General features: G+C 34.1%; 1 protein-coding gene across 3 annotated transcripts; it reads right to left on the bottom strand.

Annotated features, from left to right (window-relative positions):
* Positions 1 to 13,302: 13,302 nt before the first annotated feature.
* On the bottom strand, positions 13,303 to 22,768 carry LOC142638862 (transcription repressor KAN1-like). 3 transcript variants are annotated; one of them, XM_075812927.1, is made up of 6 exons: positions 21,247 to 22,767; positions 21,025 to 21,101; positions 20,470 to 20,515; positions 19,929 to 20,097; positions 14,208 to 14,307; positions 13,303 to 14,012 (listed from the first exon to the last, which is right to left on the bottom strand). In XM_075812927.1, the coding sequence occupies exons 1-6, from the start codon at positions 22,061 to 22,063 to the stop codon at positions 13,899 to 13,901; spliced, it is 1,323 nt and encodes a 440-aa protein (XP_075669042.1). In that variant the 5' UTR covers positions 22,064 to 22,767; the 3' UTR covers positions 13,303 to 13,898. The 3 variants fall into 3 exon arrangements, with proteins under 3 accessions (XP_075669042.1, XP_075669051.1, XP_075669057.1); XM_075812936.1 differs by having other exon boundaries at positions 14,265 to 14,307; positions 21,247 to 22,763; XM_075812942.1 differs by lacking the exon at positions 14,208 to 14,307 and having other exon boundaries at positions 21,247 to 22,768.
* Between the last annotated feature and the right edge of the window lie 1,723 nt (positions 22,769 to 24,491).

Here is a 24,491-nt window from a genome sequence, read left to right as displayed (position 1 = left end):
ACCCATATCACTCTATCTTCGACTATTTTCTAATTACAATCCATTTATTTTACTATTATCATAACAGAATCATGAGATATCTATTTATATATATGTTGTGTCTTATATATAGATAAATAATGTGTGTTGTATAAGTAATCTACAACTATGGGCTTAAGTATATTGGGCTTATATTTTTAACATCTTCCCTCAAACTCATGATGGGTGAAATGATGTCATTTAATTTAACACTCCCCCTTCACTTGTGGGTTACTTGAGCTGTCATTGAGGGGGGTCTAACACATGAAAATTTAAATAAGAGGCAAGTTGGACATAGGGAATTGAACTCAAGATTTTTTGTCCTCATGCCATGCTAAAGTCTTAAAAATTGTGTATTAAACTGGAAGTAATAAAGTACAAGGGTTTGCCTTATATATATGAGTAGATAAGGTATGTTGTACAGGTAACCTATAACTATGGACCTAAGCCCATTAGACTTATATTGTAACAGTTATTAAATAAAATCTAAATCATACATAATCAAACAATAAAACACTAAATGGAATAATAAATAGAAATCAAAGTTCAACAATTACACTCAATTTATAATCATATATATATATATATATATCAGCATATATTTGAGGGACTTATGAGTTAATTTATTTTAGTATGGTCCATATATTGAAAAATTTTAAGGGGGAGCAACTACTTATTTTTCTAGAAAAATACTTGTAAATATAAGTATATTATCATATATAATAAAAAAGTTTCAAAATATTTGGGGTGCCATGGCTCCCTGGCCTCAATAAATTAATCAATAAATCTATAGGTGGGTAGAATGAATAAAAAAGAGCTGCAGCAAGGATTTCGACTACTACTGAGATTCAAAGTATAGGGTTTAATTCAGTGTGGCCGATACCGTACCGGCCAGTGCACCGGTACCGGTACACTTTTATATTGTACCGGAAAAAATACCGGCCGTACCGGCAGCGTACTGGCCATACCAGCCAATTTCGGGCAATACCGGCCGCTACCGGGCGTATCGGCTGGTACAGAAAAAAGTTTTTTTTTTTTTTTTTTAGTTTTGTAATTTTTGAATTTTTGAATTTTTGTAAAGGTATAATAGTAACTTATTTACATTAACTTCTTAGTATTATTTGTTTTCTTAGTATGCAATGAACAACTAAGCTTTCTATTTTTTATATTGTGTTTTTTTTTTCTTTTATTTGATACTAAAGTCTAAAATTATGAATAATTTGTTCTGAATTGAGGTAATGTTTTATAATAAACTTTTATATTTACTATAATATAAGTGAAATATTATATGTTTATAAACATGGTTCTAGATATTTTGGTGTGTGTGTGTGTGTGTGTGTGTATAAAATAGCGGTAAACCCGAAACGGTACACCGGTATTGACTGGTATCCGAAACATATTGTACCGGTGGCCAAACCGGTACAGCCTCCGGTACGGTATTGACTTCCTTGGTTTAATTGGTGGATAATTAATTTGCAGAACAAAAATAACCTACTTACTAGGCTGTAACCAATGACCAGTGAAGTTAGTTGGAGGCACTCTAATGAGTAGGCCATTAAAGAAGATCACATATATGCTCAATGAATATGGTAGAGTGTAGAAATTAAAGATGAAATGTGTTATGATCTGGATATGTGAATAAATTATTTTAGTTGGATTTGAGATGACTAGCCTCCTAGAACATGAGAGAAAGATAGAAATTTGGGTTTAATTATGCTGGAGTTCCCTTCCCCCTTTCACAATACATAAATAATACTAATAATGAGATAACTGTTGAACTAACTCCTATCAAATACAAATTTGAAACTGTTAGGGTCATGCGTTTTGGTATTGTCAATCATCCCAAATTATGTATCTTTTATTGAGTTTTGATGTGTCTTAAAGTTGTAATTGAAGACGAAATTAAAGACACAAATTTTGCTCATAAAAGCCTAAGAAAAACACATTTTCAGCATGTACCTCGATAGCAGATAGAAACTTACTACCTCCTCAACACAAGCTTGATACAAGCTCAATCTATTGAGATTTTGTTCTCGATAGGAGCTCGATTTGTCGAGCTTCGCAGATCAGCAAAATTAGCAATGCAAAAAAGTCCATAAGTTATTCGTTTGAAGCCTAAATTGAGATCCATTTTAAGGACATCATAAGCCATCTATTAGGAGGCTTTTGAGAGAGAGAGAGAGAGAGAGAGAGAGAGAGAGAGAGAGAGAGAGAGAGAGAGAGAGAGAGAGAGAGAGAGAGAGACTCCATTTATGTGGCTAGGGTTTTGTAACCATGATTTATCTATTTCACCAAACCAAAGAGTTTTAAGGTAGATTTGAAGATTTCATTGGTGAAGAAGCTGAAGTCATGGCAACCTCCATAGACTTGCTATTGTGAGGAAAACCTTCGAGAGGTTCTTAAGGTAGTTGGAGGTTCCAATTGTGATTATGGGTGGAGCAATCATATATTGAAGAGTTTAAAAGTTCTGAAGCAATAGAAGATTTCTACTATAAGTTCATCTACTGGGATTGTAGAGTCTAGGGATAAAGGTTTTGAAGTATATATGACACTTCTTTTTATTATAGTGGATTACTTTTTGGGAAGGTTTCTTCCTAGGTTTCTTTACTATGAAACTAGGTTGTTTCATTGGTTTTCCTGGGTTATCATATCTTGTCTTATTTACTATTCCGTTGTGCATGATATTGATATTTGTTTGTTTGAACAAGGATTATTCATAATAGATCTAATTAACAACTTGGGTTTAAAACTAGTTTATTCTATCAATTGAGGTCTATATTTCCTAACAAGTAGTATCAAAACGGGTACACTCTAATTGAATTAATTTCTTGAGTGTGATCCTTGACACCCGTTGTCAAGGATCGTGAACAATCTTTTTTGATACCTCATTTGTTTGACGGTACTAATTATGCATATTAGAAAGTTTGTATGAAAGCTTTTTTGTAGGCTCTTGATAATAAAGTTTGGTTGGCTGTTGAAGTTGGTTGGAAGAAACCAAGTGAACCCCGAGCTACTTGGGATGATGGCATGATCAAAGCTGCAAACTTCAACAGTAGGGCTTTAAATGCTTTGTTTAGTGGTGTGACAAATAAGGAGTTTAAGAAAATATCATCTACTGAAATTGTTAAGGAAGCACAAACCATTCTTGAGACCACTTATGACGGTACTAAGGCGGTAAAGACTGTCAAGTTTCAAAGACTCACTAGTAGTTTTGAAGAAATAAGGATGGAGGAGGATGAAACCTTTGATGAGGTCTATGCTAAACTTAGCATATTGTGAACTTTACCTTCAATCTTGGAGAATCTATAGTATAATCTAAAATTGTTAGGAAAATCCTTAGGTCCTTACTTGAAAGATTTCATGCTAAGATCACTGCCATTGATGAAGCGAAGGACATTGATAAAGCTCATTTACCTGAGCTTGTAGGAAACCTTCAAACCTATGAGATGGATTATGTAAAATAGGAAAAGGTGGAAAGAGTAGGAGCATGGCCCTTAAGGGTATAGTGGAAGAGAGTGATGACTCTGAAGATGAAGATGAGGATGAGAATGAGGACGAGGACTTGACTTTCATAGCTAAAAAGATTAGAAAGCTTCTCCATTATAGGAAAAAGGACAAGAACAAAGCTCCAAGGAAATTTGAATCCTTTAGGAGGGGTAAGAATGAAAAACCCCTTATTTAGTGCCATGAGTGTAAATGTTTTGGTCATATGAGGATAGAGTGTCTAAACTACCCTATGAAAGAAAAGACCAAAAGATGTTAAGGACATATTTTATGTAGTTGGCTAATTCTTTGACAAAACGCACTTTACTGGTATTTGGATTGATCTAGGATGTGTTTAATATTTCAAAGAACATGTTATTCAAGTCTAGTATTAAAGCCATGAAGATTAGACCAAGAAACAAGTGAAGAAAAAATGTTTACTAAAGTTGGACACCTGCTGGATAACTGCTCGACAGATAGCTATCTATCGAGGTTTAATGAGGCTCGACAGATACTATCTATCGAGGTTACAGAAATCAGAATTTTTAGATCTGATTTTTGGGCCAGGCTTTTGTATTTGTGTAGGGTTTCTTTTCTCACAACCCTAGGCATATATAAGGCTTATTTTAGAGGCCGTCATATAAGAGAATACAAGGAGAACATATGCAAAAGGTGACCGAAGCCTTATTCTATCAAAAAGAAGCTACTGCGTCTTTGCGCCTTAGGGTTTTGTAACCAAGTGCTTCTTGATCTTCATTGTTGATAAAGTGAAGAACTTTGTAGCCAACATCTTCTTCTCTAATTGGTGATTGAAGTCGCGTACTGGGATTCGGGCAATTGGTTAGTTACGTACTGGGATTTGTGTATCAAAGGGTGACGTTTATATATAGAAGAGTTCAGAGATTCTGAAGCGGTAAAAGGTTTCTGCTGTGAATTCATCTACGGGGATTGTAGAGTTTAGGGACAAAGGTTTTGTACTAGATCTGAAACTTCTCTTTACTATAGTGGATTGCTTTTCGGGAAGGTTTCCTCCCAGGTTTTTTACTGTGAAACTGGTTGGTTTCATTGGTTTTCTTGGGTCATCATATCTTGTCTTATTTATTTTTCCGCTGCACTTAGTTTTGACATGATATTGATGTTTATTTGTTTTAACAAGTTTATGTATAATAAATCTAACTAACAACTTAGATTTAAAACTTGTTAATTCTATCAACCGGGGTCTAAATTTTCCAACAAGTGGTATCAGAGTGGGTACACTCTGATTGGATTAATTTCCTGAGTGTGATCCTTGACCCCCGTTGTCATGGATTGTGGACAATCTCTTTTGATTCCTCCTTCATTTGATGGCACTAATTATGCGTACTGGAAAGTCCGTATGAAAGTGTTTTTGCAGGCTCTAGGTGAACAAGTATGGCAAGCTGTTGAAGTTGGCTGGATTAAGCCAAAGGAATCCCCGGTGGATTGGGATGATGCAACAATCATAGCGGCAAATTTCAACAATAGGGCCTTGAATGCTTTGTTTTGTGGGGTGACTAATGAGGAATTCAAGAAAATTTCATCCATGGAAGTTGCCAAGGAAGCATGGACCATTCTTGAGACCACCTATGGAAGTACCATGGCAGTAAAGGCTGTGAAGCTTCAAAGACTCACTAGCAGTTTTGAAGAAATAAGGATGGAGGAGGATGAGACCTTTGATGAGTTCTATGCTAAACTCATGGATATTGTGAATTCTGCCTTCAATCTTGGAGAATCTATTATGGAATCCAAAATTGTTAGGAAAATCCTTAGGTCCTTACCTGAAAGATTCCATGCGAAGATCACTGCCATTGAAGAAGCAAAGGACATTGATCAAATTCCTCTGATTGAGCTTGTAGGGAACCTCCAAACCTATGAGATGGGATTAGGCTCAATGGGAAAAGGTGGAAAGAGTAAAAACTTGGCTTTTAAGGGTATAGAGGAATATATAGAGGACTCTGAAGATGAAGATGAGGATGAGGATGAGGATCTAACCTTTATAACTGATGAGATTATCAAGCTTCTTTAGTTTCGAAAAAAGGATAAGGGCGAACCTCCTAAGAAATCTCACTCCTTTAGGAAGGGTAAGAATGAGAAACCCCCTATCCAATGCCATGAGTGTAAGGGTTTTGGTCATATGAGGATAGAGTGCCCAAACTACCTTATAAGGGAAAAGACCAAGAAGTTCGAAGATAAAGGGTTGGTTGCTACTTGGAGTGACATTGAGAATGACTCTTTTGATGAGTATGTGGATGAATGTAGGCACGTTCTGGCCTTTGCTGCCTCAACCGATAAGGTGATTGTGGAGAACACCTCATTAGAAGAGAAGGTCAAGAATCTTGAGGATGAGCTTAGTCAAGCTAGAACTCAAATAGAGAGGATGTCTAGTGCAAAGCTTGAAGAGGTTTTGAGTGCTCAAAAGCCTAATTCTGATAAGACCGGCTTAGGATATGCTGTCTCCTCCAGCCCCTCCTCTTCCACGGCTTCTGGATCAAGGACTGTCATGGTGCCTCAATCCAAGAATAATAAAGGTATGAAATCCAAAACTGTTTTGGCTAATTCTAAATCCTTTGTTAGACCTCATGTTTGTCACTATTGTGGTGTTTCTGGACATATTCGTCCTAATTGCTTTAAGTTGTATCCTCAAAAGTAAGTGTCCAAAAGGTCACAGGTTTCCTCTCAAGGACCTACACCTTTGTTTGGAGAGTTATTAAAATTTTTGAGCTTTTTAACTCAATTTCAGGAGAATTTTAATTCTTCTTTGTCTTTTAGTAGACATACTAGGACACGTGCCTTTTCATCTTCACGGCCAAAGACTCATGTTGTGTGGGTGAAAAAGGAGCTTAAGACTTAATTGTCTTTTTTATTTGTCCTCTGCTTTAATTCTTTCTATTTAAAGTAGGACTATCTTTGCTTGATTTCTTATCTGCTTTTTGAATCATGCCTTCATGTATATGCATCTTTCTTTCATGCTTTCATGATTGTTTGTCTATTTTTGTTTGATTTTTAGTTTTTATTTTATTTTGTTTTCAAAAAAAAAAAAAATCAGAAAAATACAAAAACAGTGTGTTTGTGTACATCGGTTCTTGTGAACCTTAAAATGGCATTTGAAACAGAGTTTTCTAAACTTTGTATCTCTTGTAACTTAGATGAGCATTCTTATGCAAAACTAAGTAAGTGAGCTTTGTAGCTCTTTATTTGTGATGAGTAAGGTTAAGTGATCTCTTGTACTTAACACTCGTATCACTCTTTTTGACGGGTAGGACTAGAAAATCCTAAGAGAAAGGCATAAATAACTATCTCACCACTGTTACTCGCCAATCATGATATGACATCTGTATGCTTCGGCATAGCAAAAGTGCAATGTCAATGACATCTGTATGCCTCAGCATAGCAAAAGTGCAATGTCAATGACATCTGTATGCCTCAGCATAGCAAAAGTGCAATGTTAAAAGCTTAACATAATTGGGTATTTCTTTTCTCTCTTTTATATATACATGTATGGTTTGCTAAATAAAAAGAAAATATGCAAAGAAAATAAAAGTAAAAAGGACAAAATGCTTTAAATATGATTGCAAGCGTGTTTTCTAGGAAATGTGAGAGTTATAGGATGTACCTCAAATGTGATAGTCCCCATCAAACAGTTATGATTGTGTGTGAATTAGAGTGATTTTCTCATATCTCAAATCGTCATAACATAGAGACACTTGTGCAATCTTGCGATGTTTTCACACACAACATGCAATATTCTTTGCTACTTGATACATGTGCAGGTACAATGTGATTTGGCCATCACAAGGTTTACATGCGTTGATGTATGCTCACTAAACTATCTTAACTTGTTTTTGAAATATAAAATTAGTTAGACGTGTTTAGTGTGTGAGTGTGTGTTTTGAGATTCATGTGCTTAAGATTGTTGTTGAGAGATGTTTTTGAGAGTCTATTGTGTTGATTGGATCATTGGTTGAGTTGCATGATTGATTGCATTCATATTTGTGTTAATCATTTCTTGAAAAATTGTTTTTAAGCCATCTCGACACCTTCTCGACACCTCTCGACACCTGGCTTATCTGTCGAGCTCTTATGTAGCATCTTATCGCAATCTCGACACTTCTCGATAGTTAGGTGGATCGATCGAGATATCTTCTGTCTCCTCGATAGCTTCTCGATAGTTGTTCTATCCATTGAGGTCTGCTCGATAGCTCCTCGATACCTCTCGATTGATCGAGATCCTCTGCATGCATTTTTTTTATGTTTTGCATGTTTTTTTTATCTTGTCATCCATATCATCTTGTTTCATTACATTCATGCATTTTTATGGATTTCTTGTACCTCATTGATCATTTTTTATCATCTTTATGTTTCTCGAGTAAAGCTTTCTAGCTTCTTGTACCCATTGTCAATCGTGACAAAAAGGGGGAGAAATTAGAGAATTTGTGGTTTCTTTCCTTAAGATTCTACAAGTTAGGGGGAGAAATACATTCCTTTGTAAGGGGGAGATGTGTTTCATCTTGTTAGGGGGAGTGTTTACCTCCTTGTTGTTGTAGAAGCTACTTTTAGCTTCTTGTTCTTGTACCTTAGGTCTTATGACCATGTTTACATACATGATGCTTATCAAGTGGTATATATGTTGATGTATGTTTTCTTCACCTATCTCTACATGTGTTGTTTCTTTTCTATCTTTATACACATGTTTCTTTATTTGTATGCAATCTATTGTTTCTGTCTCACACTAAGATGCCTTGATGAGTTTTGTTTAAAGTGTTTTAGAAATATAGGTTGTCAAAGTCTTCCATGCCATGAACTCTCTTCTTGCAAAATTTTTCAAGAGTTTGTGTTAGGGTAGATTTTATTGTATTCAATAAGTGAGTATGAGTTGAGTAATTTATGGCTTCTCTCATATGTTCATTTGTTTGTTGTGGTTTTGTCACGGATTGCCAAAGAGGGAGATTGTTAAGGACATATTTTATGTAGTTGGCTAATCCTTTGACAAAACGCACTCTACTAGTATTTGGATTGATCTAGGATGTATTTAATACTTCAAAAAACATGTTGTTCAAGTCTAGTATTAAAGCCATGAAGATTGGACCAAGAAATAAGAGAAGAAAAGGTGTTTACTAAAGCTGGACACCTGGTGGACAGCTGCTCGACAGATAGCCATCTAACGAGATTTAAGGAGGCTCGACAGATGCTATCTATCGAGGTTATGGAAATCAGAATTTTCAGATCTGATTTTTGGGCCAGGCTTTTGTATTTGTGTAGGGTTTCTTTTCTCACAACCCTAGGCATAGATAAGACTTATTTTAGAGGCCGTCATATAAGAGAATACAAGGAGAACATATGCAAAAGGTGACTGAAGCCTTATTCTCTCAAAAAGAAGCTACTGCGTCTTTGCGCCTTAGGGTTTTGTAACTAAGTGCTTCTTGATCTTCATTGTTGATGAAGTGAAGAACTTTGCAGCCAACATCTTCTTCTCTAGTTGGTGATTGAAGTCGCATACTGGGATCTGCGCAATTGGTTAGTCACGTACTAGGATTCGTGCATCAAAGGGTGGCGTTCATATATTGAAGAGTTCAGAGGTTCTGAAGTGGTAGAAGGTTTCCGCTGTGAGTTCATCTACGGGGATTGTAGAGTCTAGGGACAAAAGTTTTGTATTAAATCTGAAACTTCTCTTTACTATAGTGGATTGCTTTTCGGGAAGGTTTCCCCTTAGGTTTTTTACTGTGAAACTGGTTGGTTTCATTGGTTTTCCTGAGTCATCATATCTTGTCTTATTTATTTTTCCGCTGCACTTAGTTTTGACATGATATTGATGTTTGTTTGTTTTAACAATTTTATGTATAATAAATCTAACTAACAACTTGGATTTAAAATTTGTTAATTCTATCAACCGGGGTCTAAATTTCCCAACAGATCAAAAGGTAAAGTTTTGGTTGCCACCTTGAGTTATATTGAGAGTGATCTTTTTGATGAGTTTGAGGAAGAATATAGTAATTATATGACTTTTGCTGCCATAACTGAGAAGGTAATTGTAGAGAATGTTAGTGATAGTAAGGATTCTTCCGATGATGAAGCACCTAAGAAGTTGACCATTTAGGAAGCCTATGATAAGCTGTGCATCGAATACATGAAATCTGAAAAGACCTCCTTTCTCCATAGAAAAGAGCTTATTGAGGTAAAAACTGATTTGTTAGTCAAATTAGATAAGACTCTTATTGTGGAGAGAAGGTCAAGAATCTTAAGGTTGATCTTAGTCAAGCTAGAACTTAAATAGAGAGGATGTTTAATGCAAAGCTTGATGAAGTTTTGAGTGCTCAAAAACCTAGTTTTGATAAGACTGGCTTAGGATATGATGATTTCTCCGGCCCTTCTTCTTCTATAGCTTCTAGTTCAAAAACTATTTTTGTGTCTCAATTTGAAAAGGTTGATAAAGGTAAGAAATCTATTACTGATATGTCTAATTCTAAAACCTTTGTTAGATCTCATTCTAGGAAATCTAGTAATTCTAAAACTACTTATGTTTGTCACCATTGTGGTGTATTTGGACACACTCGTCCTAATTGTTTCAAGCTGTATTCTCATAAGCAAGTGTTAAAACGGTCTCCGGTTTCTTCTCAAGGTTCCACACCTTTGCTTGGAGAGTTATTAAAAGTTTTGAGCTTTTTAACTCAATTTTAAGAGAATTCTAACTCTTCTATGTCATTTGGTAGTCATACTACGACACGTGCATTTTCATCTTCACGACCCAAGACTAAAGCTGTGTGGGTGAGGAAGGATTCTAAGACTTAATTGTTTTCTTTTTTTCCTCTGCTTTAATTCTTCCCATCTAAAGTAGGACTTTCATGCTTGGTTTCATATCTGTTTTTAGAATTTGCTTTCATGAATTGTATTGTTTTGCATTTATTTTTTTCAATTCTTTTTATTTTATTTTTTGCTTTAAAAAAAATAAAGAAATATTTGAAAAATACAAAAATAGTGTGTGTTTGTGTATACTGGTACTTGTGTACCTTTGGATGGCCATTGAAACAAGGTTTCTTAACTATGTATCTCTTGTAGCTTAGATGAGTATCTTTATACACAACTAAGCAATGTAAGCTTTGTGGCTTGTTATGTGATTTGTAAGATTTGGTTAATCTTTTATTTGCAATTCATAAAATCCGTGCTCGGCAAGGTGTAACACTTGTATAATAAGAAAATGATGTTTGGCTAACACAATTGGTTATTTCTTTTCTCTCTTGTGTGCCTTTGCATTATATGCCTTTTATACTTAAAAGAAAAATATGCAAAGAACTTGAAAAAAAAAGAATCAAAATGCTTATATATATGGTTGCAAGCATATTTTTAAGAGATGTTGGAGTTATATGATGTACCTTAAAGATGATGGTCCCCGTCAAATGGTTATGATTGTGTGTGGATGTATTTGATTTTCTTATATCGTTACTCTTCATATATGTGAAACTTATGCTTTCTTGATAAGGTTTCACACACAACACATAATTCTTTGCTACTCTTGATACAATGTATAGTTACAATGTGATTTGGCCATTTAAAGTTACACTTGTACTAGTGTGAGTTTTATTTAAAAATACAAAAAGTTATGTTTTTGCTTTAAAAAGTCTTTTGGAGTTTTGAGTTTTACATTTTTTCCCTCCCTTTGTGTTCATAACATCTTGTTGTCATGTTCTTTTTGTAGGTCTATGATTTCTTGTTCTCCTTGTTTCCTCTATGTCAGTTTTATGTCTGTCTCTAGTCAAGTTTTTTGGTTTTCTATGCTATTTGACAATCATGTCAAAAAGGGGGATAAATTAGAGATTTGAATGTCCTTCCTCAGTGGGAGTAATAGATTTAGAGGGAGAACTTCATGTTAAAGGGAAGAATTTTTTTTGATGTAATGGGGGAGAGTTAGTTTGATACAACTTGATATTGATATATTTTGTGTTGTTTATCTTTTGGTTTTGTAACCATTTATATACATCATGTGTTGTTTTTATATATGATGATGATGTATGTGTTTCATTCTTTATCTCATATGTGATGTTTCTTTTCTCATTTTATACACATATTTCTTGTTTATTTAACTTGTCATTGTTTTCCACATGGTATCTTGATGCGTCTTGTTTAGTGCCTTTTAGGAAAGACAAGTTAAAGCCTAGTCAAGATTTTGAGCCTTCTTCTTGCAAAAACTTCCAAGGTTTAGATATTTTAGACTAGACTTATTTTATAATCTTGAGTAGAATGTATTCTAGGACATTCAATGTACTCTTGTGGTTTTGTCATAGATTGCCAAAGGGTGAGACTGTTAGGTTTAAATTTTTTATGTAATTGACATATATCCTGTGACAAAACACAATTTACTTGTTTATTATTTGTCATTGTTTTCCACAAGGTGCGCATAACATGTTTGTTAAGTTCTTTCAGGAAAGACAGATATGAGGCCAATCAAAAAAGTCAATCCTAGTTCGTGCTATGGTTTCTCAAGACGGGTTGTTTTTAGATAAGCTAGTGTCTTTGAATACGGGTTCATTCATTGTATTCGGGTTATTATTGTATTAAGCTTACTTTTGTACTTGAGGTTTTGTCATAGATTGATAAAGGAGGAGATTGTTAGGGTTATGTGTTTTGGTATTGTTAGCCATGAAAAATTATGTGTCTTTTATTGAGTTTTGATATGTATCAAAATTGTAATTGAAGACTAACTTAAAGACACAAAATTTGCTTAAGAAAAGTTCAAGAAAAATACAATTTCAACATGTACCTCAATAGTAGCTTCATAGAAGCTAGAAACTTACTGCCTCCTCGACACAAGCTCGATCTATCGAGATTTTGTTCTTGATAAAAGCTTGATAGTAGCTTGATTTATCGAGCTTCGTGGATCAGTATAAATCAGCAACACGAAAAAGCCCATAAGTTATTCGTTTGATGCTCGAATTGAGATTTGTTTGAACTGGAATTTAAAGGACATCATAAGCCATTTATTAGGAGACTCTTAAGAGAGAGAAACACTCCGTTTATGCGGCTAGAGTTTTGTAACAAAATTTTTTTTTTCACCAAACCAAAGAGTTTCAAAGTAGATTTGAATATTCTATTGGTGAAGAAGCTGAAGTCATTTCTACCACCATAGACTTGCTACTATGAGGAGAACTTTCAAGAGGTTCTTGAGGTCAGTTGGAGGTTTCAATTGTGTTGTGGGTGGAGTGTTCATATATTGAAGAGTTCAGAGGTTTTGAATCGGTAGAAGGTTTCAGCTGTAAGTTCATTTACTGGGATTGTAGAGTCTAGGGATTAATATTTTGTACAAGATCTGAAATTTCTCTTTATTATAGTAGATCGCTTTTTGAGAAGGTTTCTCTCCAAGTTTTTTACTGTGAAACTAGTTTGTTTCATTGGTTTTCTTGAGTCATCGTATCTTGTTTTATTTACTATTCCGCTGTGCATGATATTGATGTTTGTTTATTTGAATAAGAATTATTCATAATAGATTTAATTAATAACTTGAGTTTAAAACTTGTTAATTCTATTAACCGATGTCTATATTTCCCAATAGAAACAACAACAACCTAATCTACTGCTGCTTATTTATCCTTTTCTGCTGCTGCATATTTCTGTATCTTATTTTTCTGTATTTCGGACATAACAAAATGCATACCTTTTCTGTTTTGTTGAGTGGAGTATTTCATCAATAAATCTCACCCAAGAAAACCCAGATAGTTGGGTATCAGACAGTTGGGTATTAGACAGCTTTGTTCAGTCAGAAATTGGATGTCTTCGATGTTTAACAAAAAGCAATTTGAAATTGGAATGATCCCATTTTTATTATCAATTTTCGCTTTACAAGTGATCAGGTTGCAAACTTACAAGTAATCAGACAACAATGGAAACCAGCATTACAGTTGGCTATAGAGTACAAACCAGCATTAGGTATGGTTGATTTGGAAGAAAGTGCTCAGCCAACTTTCATAACCATGAATAAGTTAATTAGTTACTCGCTTACTTTGAAACTTGAAAGATGATTAGCATGGTCGTGCTTACCTGTATCACATACTAATTGGTCTCTACCCAGATAAAGCCACCCACAGGAATAGTCTTTAAAAGTGACTAGAATTTGCTCCCCTTATTATGTGATTCTCTTTTCCTGTGTGCACTTCTACTATTTCTTATTTTCCATATTTTTCTGTCACATAAGCTTTAGCCACTCATAACAAGCCCCAAAATAGGTTCCACGTCCAATCGAAAGATTCAACTTGCATTAACACTAGAACTATGGTTTCCTCTTCCTCACAAACACCCTTCTATATATCTATGACTTCTCATTCATGAAGATAATTAACTAGTCATCAAGGAATGCAAAATCAGAAACAAGACAAAGAGGAGATAGTCATGAATTAGTCATGTTCTTTGCCCTGCCAATCTGGTCTGCCTAATGTGAACTCCAAGCTTGGGTTCTTGCAATCCAAAGTTGACCCTAAGTAGCTCTTCAGTTCGGTTGAATCACATTCCTGTCATGTTTTGGAAATTTGGTTACTATCAAGTATACGTGAATGTATGCAATTGAATAAATGTTCCTGCGAATAGGGTCATGTGAAAACATGTCCAAACGGCGAAAAAATATGTGATTATCTTGATACTATATGAATTTTTAGCAGCATATGTGAATCATATTGTACAATGGAATCCAATACTTGAATCAGTACCTGTATATGGTGCCCTCTTGATCTTTGTTGTGAATCGAAGGATGCTGGTCTTAGCACCTCTACTTCACTGGAGTTAGCTTGTGGCCATGCGTCTCTATTACTGCATTTTTGAAAACTGAGTTAGCCCGAAACTATTTTGGTATATTATTTATTTTATCATACATGTTGCACAGTAGCAGTGAAGAGATAGAGGTAGAATTTTTCTTATAGTGTTAATTATTTGACATCATCATGAGAATTTCAGTCATGTTTGAAGAAGATACATGCATGAAAAAGATATATGAACTCAAAAATATTTATTTAATTCAAATTTAGATTTTAATGAAAAAGATATATGAACTCAAAGCCTTATTAAAGGTCCACCACATGCAAAACAAAACGCTCTTTACAATCTCGAAGTTGATTCTCAGAAGAAACAAATTGGACAGCGTTAGGAAACAGCTAGGGAAAATATTCACTTGAAAACGATGGCTTCACATGTTTAACCAAGGTGAGTATTAGAGAGTGATGGTGACCACAAAACTCAAAAATAAACTCACACAATAGACAGTAATTTATTTTGTTTCCCATTTAGTCAATAGGCATGCAATTAGTCGAGCTTTGGGTTTGTAGTTTTGGACCATCAACTATACCTCTACATTACAAGCTTGCAACTAGAATACTGTGCCAATTTCAAGTCAAGAAAAGGTGAAGTTATGTCTACTCAGGTTGCATTTGAAATGAATACAAAGAAGATAAAGGATGACTATCCAATCCCAATGTCAGTAATGCTGGGAGTGAAAAAAGGAACAAAAAATGTCTCTTAATACAAAAAGGAAAGAAAAACTTGAAATTAACATCTAGACTCTAAGAAAGACTGTATTTATTTACTAAATGCATTTAATTTAACACTAAGCCTACGACAGAACTAGTCAAGACTGAAAGTTTCAATAGTTTCATTGGGTAGATCAAGCAGAAAAGTTTCTGAATTTCAGCCACCCTTATTATATAATCTATCATATATTTTATATTAAAGTTGAAACACAGTTAGATTTCAAATTGAATTTTAATTAGTTTCGATTTATTGTTTAATTCTACACTACGCATATAATTTATTATTCTATTTTTAATGTCAACTGATTTATTCATAATACTTAACACGAATACTTAGATGGCCGCCCAACTCACCTAAATAAGACTATCTCATTATTTATTGTTAAATGTTTTTGTATGTAAGCACACGAGTTACAATCAAATAATATAATTAAAGTAGATACTCAACAAGTTAGAAGGCCTCTATCCCAAATTAAGTGTCCAAATTATGTTTTGAAGCCACACTACTTTTGTTCCAAATGTCCAAATGTAAAACCACTTTCAATCCATTTGAAATTTATCTAAATTTCACCAAAATTTATCATTGACTTAAGTATAATATCAATGAAAAATTTACCATGTTTCAAAAAATTAATTGTTCAGTTTTAGTAGATGTTCATAATAACTGAATTTTCATAACTTATATAATAATTGTTATAAACTTGATCAAATTTCATTATATCACAACATTGAGCTTTATTTTTATTTTATGGATAGGTACAATATTGAGCTAATCTCATCCTTTGTATATTTTGTATTTTGTTTCCTAAGACTCTTAAACTCTTGCAATCTTTATCTATCTCTTATATGTATTTTTCAATATAGATATAACACATACACCACTCAACCATGTAAGTGGCAATATATTCAAAACACCGCGTGCTTCAATTTAGGATCAGAGTCAACTCTTCTTCTGTTCACCCAACTGAACCTTCCCCAACTAATGTTCTCCTTCCTTCATTGACTAATGCTCACCATTTTATCTATCAAACTTACCAACAAAAATTACCTCTACTAGAAAACTCAACTGATTCCATACCTTTGAGGTCAAGACGTCCTTGGCTTTCTTAGTGGCTCTAATCTGTGGCCCCTTCTACAAAATCTATCAATAACACCTCAGCCACAAATCATGTCTTCCTTTCCTGAACTCGTCAAGATCAACTTCTTATGAGACTCCTAATCTCCTCCTTTTTCTCCAATGAGATTCTACTCCTTATTGTTGGTCTCACTTCCATCCAAGAAATTTGGAGCACACTTGAGTCCTCACTTGCCTTTTCTTCTAATACCGAGATCTTCCAAATTCACATGCAATTTCAAAGTTTCAAACATGGATATTTTCTGTAACTCAGTTTTTACATAAAGCCAAGTTAATGTAGCTAGACGGCGCCTGTCTATTCAAGACTTCAACATCTGTCTACTGCACCTAGTTTGTTTTAATGTGCCACAATTTATCTAAGTATATATAGTTGTACTTAAATACGTCAATGCAATTGCTGAGATTCACAAGCTAGTTTGTTTAAATATTGTGAACAAGATTAGGCGTGCCTTTAGATTATTATTCTAAATTCTAATTTGCTGAAAAGGGACAAAAGTATATATGTGACTTTAAAAAATGAGACTTTAGAAAAATTTACACAAACAAATAACAGAAGGAAAGTGGATTTGTCTATAAAATTTGATAATCACAAATAATAACCATGTCAGAGTTCAAATTGGTTTCAGGATATATCTATACTATGTAACTATTCAAACATAACGAAGATGAGGTGCAAAATCATATTTATAATGCATTTCGTATATATATTACAGGAAATTGTTGTTAAGCTGATATACTAATAGAGATGAAAGCAGGAATATCAAGTGTTTTTCAACTAACATAGAGTAAGAGAAATCACGTCTTGTCCATTTTTACTTGTGTTGGTCACGGTGCATGGATGATGGTCCCGTAAGGATGGGTATCACATGTAACAACCTTGTTTGAGAATGGAGGATTAAAATGACCTGAAAATTAATCTTGGTGCCTATTTATAATCATCATAATCATGTAAGGAGTTGTGTCATTCCTAACAGTTGCAACCATTCCAATGTTGTAACCCTTGTCAAAGGTCAAATCTATTCAACAGAATAACACCTTTGCACGGGAAGCTATCACCATCTAAGGACTGAGTGTAATGAGTGAGGGCACACTATTATTATGTTATCGTTCACCCCATTCCCATGCTTAAAACTTGTCATCTCTAACTTGATAGTAGTAATGTATTTGCCTAGTTAGAATTAGTCTTCCCTTATTGTTTTGACCATCCCAGCTATCGGAGTTTCAATTTGATGCAATGGTTTTTCCGTATATCTGCTATGTATCTACATATTTGATAAAAAGAAAGGTTAGCATATATTCATCTAAGAGCTAACCAACTCTATATGGGGTAGATAGGATGGTTATAACCAACTCTCTAGGTTTGGAAATATATGACGTACTTTTAGCTCACAACATAAACATTTGAGTCCATAAATTTGATATGCTAATATCCTCTTAAGAACGAAAATAGATCTTTATCTAACTTATGGCAATTATTTTAATCAGTTTATTGGTATTTGCGTATGTAGAAGTAGAATTATAGTCATTACTATCTCTGATTTGGAAGATTTATAAAATCAACCTCACTCTGATTTATGACTTACCATGTAAATCAAACAACTTTGTACATTACTGTTTAGGAAGGAATGACTCTTCTCCCTTACTACGAATTTTCAACTCACCGTACTATGAAAAACACCATGCATTACATATTCTACGCATGATATAATTGTTTACGTACGGAGGAAAATTTCATCTGAGATTGATATTTATATTAGTCAAAAGTAATGTGCAAAAAGTCATTTCATTCTCCAAACCATGTCTACTATGACCAATTATGAGATGTTTATGATGTTTTTCTTTTCACCAACCATACATCAATCTGAGTAATTATTGGGTTTTCAATCTTCATATTTCTTAATGATGTTTAAAGCGCCATGTACAAAGTTACTAAAACCTAATTAATTACATAAGTTTTAAAAAAACCCTAGTTAGGTGTACTGTAAAAACCACTTTCTTTTTTATATATACATATTAAAATAAATGTAATTATTACTATAAGATTGTAAAGAAGCTTTTAAGTGAGTATCTGTTATAAGGAAATATTATTTTAGTATTGTAAATGACCATAAGTACTTTACTTGGTAACAGGAAATAGATTATACATATTTAAAGCACATAGTTAGATCTTAGATGTACGTTTTCTAAAATCATTTCATTATATACCCAACTAAATAAATGGCAACAAAGAAAAAAAAAGTGAAATCAGACTATATTAACCATTCTCGTGAAGAGCATTGTGGTTAAATGTTATTATCCAATTCTTCCATGCAGGAGAGCGTAGTTTTGCTTTAAGTTTATATATGTTTCCATAATTTTGAGAAATGGCATTATGAGGGCTGCGGTAAAAGAATTACAATATAGAAAAAGATAATTCCCTACATAGATTTCATATTTAATAGCAGATTTATTATTTTCTTCCCTCTTTTTATGTTACATGATGACAAAATAGAAGATCCTGATGCTGGTGACTAGCAATTAACTATATGACCTTTCCAAAGGAATTAGATAATTAGTATTCATAATAAACCAATAATCTATTTATGGTGTCCATATGAATAGTATAACAATCAAGTACGCTCAATCAGCTACTTTTAGCAGCAGGCACTTGAAATGAGATAAAATAAAGAAAACAAGATGTTGAGAAATTATAATATATATATATATATATATTTTTTTTTTTTAAGAGAGAAATTAGAATATCTTTGAATACTATATAGATAGTACCTCATATCATTCCCCGAGGGAATCAATGACAGAGCAAAAGTGCAGAGAAGCATTAATGTTAGCATCTAATTGAATCAATTAGAGCCATTATTAACTATAGATGCATTAAAAATAAAAAGGAAAAATAATTATAGTAGTAGCCCAAGTCCCAAGTCCCAAGACAAGACTAAACTCCATCTAATCACTCTTGTAGTCGTTATATATAATTCTTAGCCGACAAAAATTAACTGGGCTCTTAGATTGTAATATTCAAAAGAAAATAAAGGAGAATAGAAGGAAGAAATTTAATGGAAGCATGGAGAACATTTAAAATGGAAGCTGGTGCCATGTACGATTTATATATAAATTATATTAGAATATAGTTGCTTTGAACCTTGAAAAGAGGAAAGCTAGCACTTACTCTTATAGAGTCAAGGGAGTACTGGTCTTTTTGGTCATATATGCAATATCCTCGTGGAGAGAGAATAAGAACCAGATTTTAATAAACAACACAGTCACAATTAAAATAAACTATAAAATCATCAATTTATATAATAATAAAAACTGTAATATGATATACATAGTTCTAAAGAAAAAGAAAAAAAAAAGTGTTATATGTGGTTGCTTTCGCTTATCCTCATTAACATTTGATTGTGTCTCTAACTTTTCTTTGATACCCATTAAAGCTACAAATCTCATCTCAACATAAATGCAAATCTTCTCAAACAAAAGATTAAAAAAGAGAGAGTGAGAAAACCAAACAGAAATAAAGCAAAAGCTGCCTCAAGAACCCTTTTTTATTCTTCAGAAAATGGTGGACGTGTGTTTTGGTTTCTAAGCCAAGGTACCATGCAAAAAAAGCAAAAGGAATTCAGTACTTAAAAGCGTAGTACATACATGCAATCTTGCATAGCATAAATAATAATTTAACAAAGGGGGGGGGGGGGGGGGCGCCGCTACAACAGTGTTGCATACATGGGTGTATTAAAGGGAGAGACAGATATTGATGAAGAAAGCTATATTAGTACCTTGAAGAGTTACTCCAAAGAGTGGTGGAAGCATAGTCAAGTACATGATCTTGCTGCACAGGACGATGATCAGACGGTCCTCTTTGATCATTATATGAATGACGTAGGCCAAGCTCACTATTGCTCCCAATTGGTGAGATATCATCCTCTCCAGATCCATCTGATTGGCCTTCAAGAAAAACCAAAAAACACTTTCATTACAATATTTAACTAGTCATGCATGCTTATAGTGAAGCTTGAATGTGTGTAACTACATGTATGTATGTATGAATGTTGAATTTGCATTCATCAATTTTACTAATGTCATGTATGTATATAGTACTCATGGAAGTTTCTGTTTTAGAATTTATATTAAAAAAATAGGGTTAGTAAAAAGTAAAGGAAATGACAAAGAGAGAATTTTTTTCCTTTTCCAAATGGGGCTCAGTAAAAAATAAAAAAATAAAAAAGGGAAAAGAACAACACAAGGGGTAAGAAAAAGTTAAGGCTGCTAATTTAAAAAAAGAAAAGGGTGTGAAGGCTAAGCAATACGAATTGTTACCTGAGGACGCTGCAGGTTTGTCCGTGGTCTTAACAGTTCGATACATCTGCAAAGTGATTGGGAAGAATTGCAAAGACATATATTAAACACTTTGATTATGAAATAAAAATTAAATATATTGGCACAAAAATAATAATAATGTGAAGAAAAAAAAAGGGGAAAAAAATAAAAATTAAGATCTCTCTTTCTCTGTGCTATTCTATTTTCTGTGGGCTTTCTGGGTTTGTCTTGCTTTCATCATTAATCACGAGGTTGATGTTTGATAAGGTTATAATGATGTGTATTATTGAGAAATGATGACTACTTTGTCTGTCATCATTATACTTTGCTTTTTTTTGCTCTCTCTCTGTCTCGTGTGTTTGTGAGAAAGCAGAAGCTGTACTCTGTCTGGTCTCTCGGAAGCTATAGACTGAAACAAAGCTCACTAGCCTCTAATTCACTACTTTCATCGGCTATTGTGCTGGTGGGATGGACCAACACCGCCCTAGATGAATGAGCTACACAAACAAAGACACAGAAAAAGAGAGAGAGAGAGAGAGGTTTTGTGATATTTACCTGTAAGTGGCTTTTTACATGCGCTAATGTGAGATCCTTCACATCCATGAGCTCAAGAACTGATTTTGGTGTAGCTCCTGAAACTCATTCCCCAAATAGATTTTAGACAAAAAGGAAAAAACACCCATGAAAAAAAAAATCTAAATTTCAACACGAAAAATAAAAAAAAGATATAAAAAGTAAGAGAACATATATTTATATAGGAAAAGATGAAATCTTTACTTTCATGGCCACCAAGAAGCTCAACGGCGTGAACAAATCTAGCGTGGAGAGTGCTTGTCCAGCGCATTCTTGGTGCTCTCATACTCCTCTTTGTTGGAAGCTTAGGCATAAATCTTGATCTCATCATCCCAATCCCATGAGGAACCTCTGAAGGTCCTACCCCATACTGATTATGGTGATGATGATGGTGCAATTGGTGAGATTTGAAAGCATCTGTTGAAAGCCCATTAAACCTTGTTGCAGTTGCAGTCCCTAAACGATTATAAGCCGCGGCCAAAGACGACGCATTAGGCCCCGAGCTTAAGATTGACATGGCATCCAAACCCCCTCCATAAGGTGATGAGTGAGCGTGAGACACAGACGAGGAGGAAGTGCACAAAGAGGGATTATTAGAAGGCATTTGATAGTAGCACATCTTAGCTTCCTTGTCTCTTGTTGTGTGGACTTGGTCCACAGGCAAGAAAGGAAATGAACGGTGGTGTTGATAGACCGGAATCCCTTTGATCGGCTTTAACCCGTCTGAGGACAAATCGAGTACTCCATGGTTCATGTGGTTTAACCGATTGTTAGGGTGGTGATGATGATGAACAAGATGCCTTGGTTGTTGGTAAGGATTAGGTGTTGTGAAATTCCTCCCTAACGAGAGCTCAGTATGAGCTTGGGACTCGGTTGTCCTCCTAGTGTCTACTTCATTGCTAGTATTGCAAATTTGTGAAGAAGAAGAAGAAGAAGGGTTGGGAGGACTGATGTGTAGTGAAAGATCAGGAAGTGGGGTTGAAGATGGTTCAATGAAAATCCCATCCAAGGGCATTTTCATTATCCCCCTTTACCAAATGGAATAGGAATGGCTTAATTTCCTTTGCTTAATTCAACTTTATTCTAAAGAAACTGGAACTATTTCACAAGTGGGTCTTCAATCTTTTTTGAGCTCTCCTTGAATTTCTTCTTCTTTTTTCTCCAAGAATATATGGAAAGCTATGAAAGAGCTAGAACTACTGCAAGCTTGATATGCTTTTTAAGACAAAAGGCGGAGAACTCAAAGTGACTTGAACCAAAGCAAAGAAGAAAAGAAAAAAAAAATCTTCTATCTTCTAAAACAAACAGACATGCTTAAAAAAAAGGGAGAGATGTAGGGATAGGGAGGAGATAAAAGAGATAGAGATTTTATATATATAATATTATTGTACATATATTTGTTACTAAGCAAAGGAAGAAGATTAAAAAAAAAATCCAGAAAGGCAAGGAAAGGAAAAGGAGGGGATATAGGTCCGGTGTTTCTCGAGAGTATATCTTGGAAAATGACACTGGAAGAAGAAGAGAACACAAGGTCTTTCTCTCTCTCTCTCTCTCTCTCTCTCTCTCTCTCTCTCTCTCTCTCTCTCTCTCTCTCTCTCTCTATATGGTCAAAACCCATAAAATGCACCAAAAAATATGGTCACTTTGGATTTGCCTTCTCCGGAGACGACGGGTTAAAAAATGTTAGAGAGAGAAAGACAACCTCATGTGTGATTCCTTTTCCCCCACTCTCCTCGCTCTCTCTCTCTCTCTCTCACTTTCTATTTCTCTTTAATATTATTTTTTTCATACAAAATAATAATATTCATGGGTCTCATTTCCATACATAAATGGACAGGCAAAACATAATAAGAGAGTAAACGCGCAGGACATCTTACTTTTTCTTTTTTTCTTTTTTTTACTTTCACTTAAAATATAATTTTCTTTACAAAATCATGGAGAAGATTTTGAATTTGTATTATTATATTATAATATGTTAAGTATAGAAAGACGCCCCCATTGACTTGAGTGAGAGTGAGAGTGTGTGAGAGAGAGAGACCCACAAAGGGGTTTTTGTTTGTTTTCATGTGTACGCATTCTAAGCCCTAATCATACATTGTAAATTCTAATTCTTCTAACATATCCTCCTCCTCCCAAATATTCCCTTCATAATCTTTCAACAACTTTGTCTGGCATCCTGATTTTTATTATGTCTTCCTCCACATCACCGTCCAATATCTTCTAATTGACTACACCCTCTATGTGTTAGGGTTTTCAAAACCCTAGGCTAAATCGAGGATAATCATTTAATTTTATATTATGGGATCCTTAACTCTTTCATTGGGAACTAAACCCTTTCTTTAAATGCTGTCAATGGAGATATCGAACTTGCTCTGGCGGATGACACCTCTTTGTGCCATTTTTTTTCTTACAAAAATTAGTGGAGCCTTTATTTATTTGCTATGTTACCTTCAACAAAATATTACTATAAGGAAACACTAATTCATAGGTGGTGTTTGAATGGTGCATTAAATGCAAAAATTGGGTAAAGTTAATGCTGTTGGGTTACTTTCTCTTGCAATGGTTTCTACAAATAGCTTCAAAAATTAAAAGGAAATAAATCATCTCTGTCTCTCTCTCTCTCTCACGCCTTGTTGTAAGAAACGATCTTTGTCCAATGTACAGTAGACAGAAAAGTATATTCTTATTCTAGAAGTTGTTTACTCTATTAAAAAAAAATATTGTTTAAAGAAATTGAGGATATGGCTAGACTTGTTCTACGCAAATTATTTTACACAATCTAAAAACAATTAAAGTCGTAATTTTTAACTTGAAGTGTGTATAAAACTATGTAAAACAATTTTGTGTGATAAACACTACTCTTGAGGATAGATTTACAGTACAATAAAATCAATATTTTCAATAATAATACTACTATGGCAACAACGATCCTTAGTAAGAGTTGACTATATAGATCCTCAACAATAACAAATGATAATGTTTAGAGTGGCTAAGAAAGTGAGAATAGATAAATTTGAAGGGGGTTTGTTTGTTTGAACACTCCAAGCCTTGATATATGCAAATATATAAATATGCCCAACTCCGTTTCGTATAATAAAACAAATCAAATCATATAAACATGCTAAAAACAGAACTTTTTTCTGTGTGGCTAAATTATTATTATTATTATTATTGCTAAGAGCCTAAGATAAATGACATGTTCCATGGCTATATTTTTCCAACGTACCTTCACCACATTTTTATGAAAGTGTGGGTGGCAGTAAAGGAATTTACAACAAGGTTAAACCAGGGAATAAAAGATCCAACTTAACAACTTTGGTTAACTTGATCAGTGGGTTGGCTGAAGAAATACAAATAAGTTTAGTGTCACAAACTTTTCCACAATTTTGCCACAACTTTGTTATGTGGCGACTCGTGAGTGGTGAAAATAAATTAGTGGATCCATAATT

This window comes from Castanea sativa, chromosome 1 (genome assembly GCF_040712315.1).
Source record: "Castanea sativa cultivar Marrone di Chiusa Pesio chromosome 1, ASM4071231v1".
NCBI classification, from domain to species: domain Eukaryota; kingdom Viridiplantae; phylum Streptophyta; class Magnoliopsida; order Fagales; family Fagaceae; genus Castanea; species Castanea sativa.
Note: the sequence above shows the minus strand (reverse complement) of the source record. Positions and strands in the feature narration are given on the sequence as shown.